This window comes from Equus przewalskii, chromosome 1, assembly GCF_037783145.1.
Source record: "Equus przewalskii isolate Varuska chromosome 1, EquPr2, whole genome shotgun sequence".
NCBI classification, from domain to species: domain Eukaryota; kingdom Metazoa; phylum Chordata; class Mammalia; order Perissodactyla; family Equidae; genus Equus; species Equus przewalskii.
Genome location: NC_091831.1, coordinates 12,662,802 through 12,671,912, shown reverse-complemented (window position 1 = coordinate 12,671,912; position 9,111 = coordinate 12,662,802). Strand labels below are relative to the sequence as shown.

General features: G+C 44.1%; 1 protein-coding gene across 4 annotated transcripts in view; it reads left to right on the top strand.

Annotated features, from left to right (window-relative positions):
* The first annotated feature begins 260 nt into the window (after positions 1-260).
* SEC23IP (SEC23 interacting protein) overlaps positions 261-9,111 on the top strand; it is a 43,664-nt gene continuing 34,813 nt past the window's right edge. Inside the window, exons 1-3 of one of the 4 annotated variants that reach the window (XM_008543949.2) lie at positions 261-867; positions 5,904-6,436; positions 8,643-8,865. In XM_008543949.2, coding sequence (XP_008542171.1) covers positions 705-867; positions 5,904-6,436; positions 8,643-8,865 — 919 coding nt within the window. In that variant the 5' untranslated portion in view covers positions 261-704. Of the gene's footprint in view, positions 868-5,794; positions 6,437-8,642; positions 8,866-9,111 lie in introns of all 4 variants that reach the window. The other 3 variants (XM_008543950.2, XM_070587342.1, XM_070587426.1) reach the window with 3 other exon arrangements.

Here is a 9,111-nt window from a genome sequence, read left to right as displayed (position 1 = left end):
CTAGTCAGATCATTGTAGACAGATACAGAAAGTTATTCAGAAAGTCAGACCCCTAAATTTCAATTCCCCAGTTTCTCTTTTAAACATTTTTTTTTTCTCTCTATGGCTTAAAAACTTCAAAAGTTTTACCATTTTTATTTTTGGGCCAATGATAAGAGTTCAGTTCAGCGCAGAAAGACACGTGGGCGGGTTAGACGTGACTGCCAGAGTGGATGAGTTTGGCGAGGCTACAAACTGCCCACACACCTCTTCCTCCCTCCAGCTGCGGACAGCACTCTGCTCCTGCGGGCTTTAGCTGTTCCTCCAAAATCTTTGCCAGTTAAACGCTCCTGTGGGTACTTTCAGGAAGCCCAGAGCGCCCCCGCAATCCGTGACTTTCAGTGTCAAAGCACGCCTTGATCCACAGCCCGCGGCGCCGACTCTCCCACGCTCCAGCCCGGCCTCGGCCCCCGCCTCCGCCTCCAGTCGCGCCGGGCCAGTGGCTCAGCCTGTCACGTGCTAGGACTCGGGCGTGAAGCCGGCGACGCCATGTTGACTTCTGGCGGCGCCAGCTCGGGGACTGGCGAAGGCGGCTGACGCACCGGCCGGCGTCCCGGCCCTTCTGCGCAAGTGCGGAAGTGTGCTGGCCCCGAGTGTGACTGGTTTCCGGCCCGAAGTGCCGCACCAGCTGGCCGGAGACGTGTAACGGACGGTGGGCTGCGGCCATGGCCGAGAGGAAACCTAACGGTGGCGGCGGCGCCGCCTCCGCCTCCTCGTCGGGTACTAACTTACTCTTCTCCTCCTCGGCCACGGAGTTCAGCTTCAACGTGCCCTTCATCCCGGTCACCCAAACCGCCGCTGCCTCGGCCTCCTTGCTCTTGCCCGGAGGTAGTAAGGGGGTGGGGGGGTCCGGTGGGCGAGTGTGTGCGGGGAGGCGGGCAGGGGGCGTGGGTTGACGAGGGTCGGACCGAAGGGTTTCCTTGTGCCTCCATCCGACCCTCTGGGTAGCTTGCCAGGGCCGTCCGTGGCCAGGTTTGCGTGTCCCGGGGGCTGTGGGGTCTTGGAGGCGGGGGCCAGGTCGTGAGGCTTGCTCTTCGTCGAAGGAACCTGTGTCCCGAGCGCTGGGCGCTACTGCGCTGGCGTTCCACAAGCTTTTTTCGAACACCTACTGATGTGCCTGGTGCTCTCAGGGAATGCAAGTAAATTAGACAGGGCTCCCTCTCCTAGGATACAGTGGGAGATCTCTTAGGGTAGACAGCGCCCCTCTCCTGGGGTAGACATGTAATATTTGCAAAGTAGAGGAACAGAATGCCATCCTCATCTTTCAAGGCAGTGCATCATTTCCTCTAAGGACCTGTTTCTTGTTCTCTTAGGTGCCCACTCCTCTGTGCACCTTAGCTCTTTGTTCGTATCTTGATTGTCGTCTAGGGGGATTGCTTTTTAACGATTATATGGCATAGCCAGAGAATGGTGTTTAGGAGCATAGACTGTGTTTCAGCTCTGGCCCTGCCAGTAACTTGCTGTGTGACCTCAGGCGTGTTACCTTATCTCTCTGTGCTTCACTTTCCATGTATGTACAGCCTCATAGGGCTGTAATGAGAAGTGAATTAATTTTTGTAAAGCAGTGAGTATAGTGCCTGGCACTTAGTGTTTAAACATATAAATGTTTGTAAAACAGACGTATTTGCTTCTCTATTTGGACTGTGGACTTCTTCAAGTTTACAGCTATGACTTATTTACCGTTTTGTTTTTAGGATCTTGTTTAGTGCTTAGCACACAGATCCTCGGTAAATGCTAAATATTTTCCCATTGAATAATTTCTTCTGGCTTGGACGACTAAGGAAAGTTTCAGGGAGAAAGGAAGGGGGCAAACCAGAGGCAGCCATCCGCGAAGGTGCTCCTTGCCCTGTGTTGTGTTTCCTCTTGGTGCTTATCACGACCTCACGTGTATGCGTATTTGTTTACCTTATCCCACTAGAGGGTAAGCTCTGTGAGAGCAGGGACTTATGCCTAGAACAGTGCCTGGGGTGCTGTAGACCAGTTTTTCAGTGGATTTTTGTTGAATGAATGAAAGGATGGAAGTCAGGAATATGTACGTCTCATTTTGATGGTGTGGCTGAACGGTTAAGCATTCCCATTTTTGGTGAAGGACTAGTCTGGCTGGAGCCAAATGCTGTGGGAGGTTGCAGGAAGAAATAAGGCCATACATGGGGTTTTTGTCACTGTCAATTAATGCTAATTATTTTCATTGTCAAGTACAGGATAACTATACCTGTCTTGAGAACTCTTGTTTCTTGGAGATAGCTTACTTTTTAATGAGAAAATTAATAGTTCATATAATTAAAATTCTGTAGCAAATCTTTCTGCACCTCTAAAAGAGATTTGGTCATTAGAAACCCAGAGAATTTTCCGGAGACAAAAGAACCTGTCTTGTTGGAAGCAACAGTTAATCATGTCAGTGAAAGAGACACATAGGAAGCAATTCCATGCATTCAACAAACAAGGATTGAGCAGCTTCTGGTTGCCAGGCCCCGTTCCACGTGTCAGGGAGACACAGAAGAGCAGATTGCGTGGCCCTCAGTGACTACACGGTACACACACACCCTGTCCCCAGCTGTGTAAGCAGTTGTGATACAGGTTAATAATGGCTGGGAAGAGGGATTGGTAGGCTGCTGTGACAGCTATGGCTGACCGGGAGAGGACAGCCCTTAGCCTGTCAGGGCCTCCCAGAGGAGGTGATTCTTTTTTTTAGACTTTTTTTTGGGGGGGAGGGGGAGATTAGCCCTGAGCTAACTACTGCCAGTCCTCCTCTATTGCTGAGGAAGACTGGCCCTGAGCTAACATCCATGCCCATCTTCCTCTACTTTATACGTAGGACGCCTACCACAGCATGGCTTTTGCCAAGCGGTGCCATGTCTGCACCTGGGATCCAAACTGGCCAACCCTGGTCTGCCGAGAGGCGGAACGTGGGAACTTAACTGCTGCGCCACCAGGCCAGCCCCAGAGGAGGTGATTCTTGAGCTGAAAGTTGAAGGATACATAGAAATTAGGGAGTCTGCAGAGACAGGCATAGATAAAAGCCTGGAGGTGTGAAAAAACCTGCTGATTTGGCAGTATTTGGTGGTAGGTCCTCACATTCCCCCGCCCTTGCCCTCTCTCCCTGCCCCTCCACCAGTAGATCAGTGTGACTAGAGTGTGTGCAGGGGAGTGGCTCGAGGGGTCAGTGGGGACCAGATTACAAAGGGCTTCATATACCATCCTGAGGATATGGGTGTGAGGGAGCCTTTGAAGGATTTTAAATGAGGCATTGAAATTAGAGGTGTGTTGCAGAGAGACTGGAGTTTTTTGAGGTTGTGCCGGAGTAAAGCTGACTGTAGCGAGAGCGGTCAGTCTGGAGGCCACACTGAGTCAGGCAGCAGCAGACAGCGTTCTAGCCCTAGTCAGCCGCACTGGGTGTGAAGAGCAGGGAGCACGGTGAGGTTTTTAGACTGTAAAGTTGTTGGGAGTTAGTGACTTACTAGAGGCCGGACTGTCGGCACGGAGGCCCCTTCCCTTCCAGTTTTAGCCCCAAAGCCTAGCTCCGTGCCTGGTGTATAATGGATGCTGTCCACATTTCTTGAATGAGGATCTGAGTGATTAAAAGGGTATGAGAGAGCGGGAGGAGTCTGAGAGACTAGAGTTCTGGTTTGAGTGGATGGATGTTGGCAAACTTCTGCGCTGAGAGTGAGATGTGGCAAAAGGAGCACATGGAGGGTGACAGTTAAGATAATGAATTCAGTTTTAGGCTTACTGAGGTTGAGGTATATGTTGCTAAGTCTGCCAAAAGTATTAAGGAAGCAGGTGGAAAAAAAGTTCTGGACCCTATGAGAACAGTCTCGGTTTGAGACAGTTGTGTCGACCCAAAATAACCAGTGACCATTGTCTAGATGAGAGAGGTGAGTTTAACCAGAGCCACAGGGAGGATTATCACCTAGGGAGGCCTTTTCCAGAAAGGAAGAAAGAGTTCCAGGGAAACACGGTTTCCTTACAGTCTTATGTCTTTTTAGAGCAAGGAATGTACGTTAAATGCACCCAGGATACATCTTCATAAATGTCTCAAAGAGGTGTTTAGTTACCAGTTAGCCGGTCAACATGACCCTGATGTTGGGAAGGGGAACTTGTTTTAGGAGTTCTAATACTGGAGTTACCAATAGGGCGTGGGAGAGGAAGCATGCATTCTTAGCTTGAGAGAGTGCCTTCTTTCCTTCACTGGTTAAAGCAGATGTACAGTGTGTGTTTGATAGGCCGAAGTCAGGGTTTTTTTAGTTCAAGCCAAATCAGTGTTGAATCAGAGTAACTCTACCCCATATGTCCCAATATGTGAACATCTCTTGTCAGTTGGGAGTGTCACAAGTATCCAAGTGCTCATTAAAGTTGTGGGTCTCCATGCCAAATGTGTCCACATGTAATTAGGAAGTGCCCCTGAGGTGAGGCTGGCGGTGTGTTGAGGTCAGTATTTCATTTGTATGATGCTGGTCAGAAAGAAGTCTCGTGGGTCAGGTTGATCCCAAGTTCTTTAAAGGATGAAAGATAGCACCGAGGTTTTTCAGTGCTTCTAGTTGTTGAGAAAGGAGACTACAGATGAGTCCAGTGCGGTTCATGGGACTGAAAAGAAAGGGTGGGAGCTGGAATGTATCAGAAAACTAGAAGGATACAAGCAGATTAAGGGCCTTGTGCAGGAAGTGATGTTATATTTTTAGTTAGAGGAGTATTTTGAATAGTGGAGCGTCTTAGTTCAGTTGATGCATGTGAAATACAATGGGAGCAACATAGAAGCTCAAGCTAGAAGTTCTGAGCCCAGTGGCCTCCTTCAGCAGAGGCCAAGAAGGAGCCTGGACCTTGAAAGAAGGCCCCTGTGGCAGTCTCAAGGGCAGGGGTCACCGGGTGCCTGTGTGCTGGGTGTGGGTCCACCCGTCTGTTGGGCTTCATGCCTCCAGCTGTAGGAGATAAGAGGAAATGAGATAGGAGAAGGAAAAGATTAGGAAGGGGAGGAAAGTTTCAACAAGCTAAGGGCTCATGAAAGTTTGGTAAGGAAGAGTAGACTGGACTTTTGAAGCCATGTGGAGGGAAAATGTTTTTATTTTACAGCTTGGTAGCAGAAGACAAGATAAATACTTTGGTGTTGATAATTCCCGCAGTGAAGATCAATTTGGGCAAAGGGAAGTGAGGAGAACTTCCTTTGGTTAGAAAATGACTTTCTAGCAATTTGATACTCTCTGACTGATTATCTGGTTGTGATACTGTGTGATTTTAGGGATGGCAAGTAATGACTGACGTACTTTCCCTTGGGAATGCAAATACCACGTGTTCATTTGTACAATGAGTGCTTTGTAGGTAAGAGCTCTGACACACCCCTTCTGGTCAACAGTTAATAGCTATACTTTAGTTTCTTTTCATTACTGTAGAAACAAAGTTATGTATTTTTGGGTAGTGGAAAAGTATTTGAATTACTTCTTCCAGGAAAAAAAGCATTCAAAATAACATGTAAAAATAGTAGGTATAGATTTTGTTTCTGTTTTTAAAGTCTTCTATATACAAATATGTATAATATATATTTACAAAATAAATAATATATAACTATTTATATGTATTTGAAAAGTACGGAAGGGTATGTACCGAAATGTTAACAGTGTTGACAGTGGTTGCCTCTGGGAGGTGGGCTTATGAATGAATTAGAATTTTTCTCTCCTTTTGTTGTTTCTTATTCATATTTTCTAGTTTTTCGTTTCAAAGAAAAATTTTCAAAAAAGTTTTTCATTTTTTTCCTGTATTGCAGAACTGTAACGACAGAATCAGAGGTACAGTTGCTAGGTGTGCAGTGTGAAATCCTATCTGTAGACCAGTGGAATGCCCTCTAAACCCTGGGCTCTCTTATTCCCTTTCAGAGGACTCCACAGATGTTGGCGAGGAGGACAGCTTCCTCGGTCAGACTTCGGCTCACACGTCTACCCCGCAGACATTTAGTTACTTCTCTCAGGTATCGAGCAGTAGCGATCCTTTTGGGAATATTGGACAGTCGCCATTGCCAACTACAGCAGCATCAGCTGGACAGTCAGCATTCTCCAAGACCCCGACTGCTCTCCCTTTTACAACGGGATCCCAAGATATGTCGAATGTGTTTTCACCGTCCGTTTCGAAGGCTCAATATGGTGCTCCACCTTCTTCACAGATGGGAATAAATACTTATCTGCCTTCTCAGCCAAGTAGTCTCCCGCCTTCAAATTTTGGAAGCCCACCCCAAGGAACACCGCAACAAGGATACAATCCATATCGCCATACCCCTGTGAGCAGCAGGGCGAATCCTTACATTGCACCCCCGCAGCTTCAGCAGTGCCAGACACCAGGCCATCCCACTCCTCCTCCACCCTCCGGACCCCCTGTTCAGATGTACCAGACGCCTCCAGGAGCTTCGCCACCGGTAGGGAGACATGTTTTAGATCCTAATTGTTCACTCTAATTTTTAATCTCTCTCTCATCTTAGCCTATGTTTTTAAAAACACTGTGCTTTTAATAATCCATATGATGACAAATTATTTCTAGAAGCTATTCTTTGTAAGTTACATGCTTTGAAGTAAACATTCTTTTAAAAGTAGCTTATTTTAGTGGTTCATATTTTAGTTTATGTGTCTATTTATGGAAGTAGTAATTTATTTTAATGAGTTAACTTATGTCAGTATTTCCAGATTTTAATGTAAGATGCCAATAATAAATGTCACTCAGGGACATGTGAGGGTTGAAGCAGTTATTAACAGACTGCCAGCTTCTCATTTATTAATTATACTATTCAATCAGCCACTCAATTACAGGGACTAAAATTGATTACTCAGTAGTTTCTTTTATTTACATTTGTGGAGTTTGAATCTAGACAGCCAAACTATCCCGGGAGAGTAATGGAATAACATTTGCATTGGGTAAATTTGATGAAATTCCCTTATGCTTTTTTCCCAGCTAATTCAAGTGACTTCCAAAGGGCAATCAACTGAATCAAAAAAGGGAAATGATTAAAAGGAAGAATTGAGAACCCAACCCAGTGTGGCAGAGATAGCAGTATTATAAGCAGTGTAGCAGTATTATAAGCAGAGTGTAATCTTTGGGGATAGAGAATGGGCTCTGTTTTATCGTTTAATTTAAATCACATTAATACACAGACACTTGATAATCTTGGATTTTAGCATATTGGAAAATAACTAGACTCATAGCATGTAGTATGGTTAATAGTTACAGTTTTGCTGATTAAATTTTTGAAAAGATTTCTAATTAAGAATTTAAAAAAATGGTAATTTCAAATTTAAAGAAAAGTTTCAAAAAAAATAGCACAAAGAACACCCCATTACCCTTAACTCAGATTAACTGATCATTAACATTTTACCCCATTCCTTCTATCATTTGTGCACGTGCACACTGGCACAAGTTTGAGCATTCTTTCTGTCTCCCTTTCTCACTCTGAATATGTGCAATTTGGGGGGAAAACATTTGAAAGTCAGTTAGATACATTATGATTCTTTACTCCTCGATACTTTAGTGTGTGTTTCCTAAGAATAAGGATATTCTTTTATATAACCACAGTACAGTTATCAACTTCAGTAAATTTAGCAGTGATACAATATTCCAAAATGATTTTTTCTTTTTCTTTTTTTTTTTTGGTGAGGAAGATTGGCCCTGAGCTAACATCTGTTGTCACTCTTCCTCTTTTTGCTTGAGGAGGATTGTCCTTGAGTTAACATCTGTACCAATTTTCCTCTATTTTTTGTATGTGGAATGTTGCCACAGCGTGGCTTGATGAGCAGTGCATAGGTCTATGCCCAGGTCCAAACTCCTGAACCCTGGGCTCCTGAAGCAGAGCGTGTGAACTTAACCACTATCCCACTGGGCCAGCCCCCCCTAAAATGATTTTTGATTAAAAAATTTTAAAATAATTGTATTATGGCTTTAAAAGTATTTCCAGTGCAACAAATTTGAAAAATGCAGAATAATCAGAAGAATAAAAATTGCCCCTCTATCACCTCTCTTTTCATTTTTTTATGTGTCTGTCTTATCTTTTTCTAGACAAACATTCTAAGTGTTTTCTAGACAAACATTATATGGCTTCTGTGAACATGTTTTTAGATGTTAAGATTTTTTCCAAAACATTTTTAATGGCTCTAGGGAATTCCAGCATTTGAGTAAAAAATAATTTGTTTAATCAGATTTCTGTTAGATATTTAGATTGTGTCCAGTGATTTCCTAGTATGAATAACCTTTTGGTGTACATCCTTGTACATAAATTTTTGCTTGTTTTTGCAATTATATCTTTAGGATGAATTCTTAGAATGTCTGGCTCAAGGAATGTGCACGTTTTAAAGATTAAATAAATCACGGAAGACATATTGCTAGATTGAGTTCTGTAAAGGTATTAATTTACTTTGCTATCAGCGTGAGAAAGTCCATTTCACTTCATGACTGATTTTGGGTTTTGTTAGATTTAAGAGAAAGTTTTAATTGCTTTGGGGCCTAGTTATTAAACGAAATAGTTGCCCAGAAGTCAATGTAGGATAATTATTACTAATGTCAGTTTGGGTCTGAAGCAGATACAGAATTGTTCCTTTGCACAAACGTGATGGTCCTAACTTTTTTGTCTCCTCCAGGTTCCTCCTGCAGTGCAGTCAGGGCTGTCCCCTCCTCCACAGCAGCAGGCGCTTGCCAGACCTCTGGGTACCCCCGTGCAAGTGCCACCTCCTTTTTTACTTCAAAGCCAATATGAACCTGTTCAACCCCATTGGTTTTACTGCAAGGAGGTAGAGTACAAACAGCTATGGATGCCTTTCAGTGTGCTGGACTCTCTGAATCTGGAAGAAATCTATAATTCAGGCAAGCACTGATCATACATCATTTCTGTCTGCTTTTAGGAAGAAAAGAAATAAAGGGTATTTGTCCGTGGCCTACTTTTTGTGAATGTCAGTTTCCTTAATCCTTGTAGACCTCACCTGGCTCTGTACCTTAAGATGGTGCTATGAATGCAAGTCCTGAGTTATTTGAGATAGAATTTGAAGAAATATTTTAGTAATTTTCTTCTTTAGTTTAAAAATGTTTTAAATCAGAGAAATAGAGTAGTTC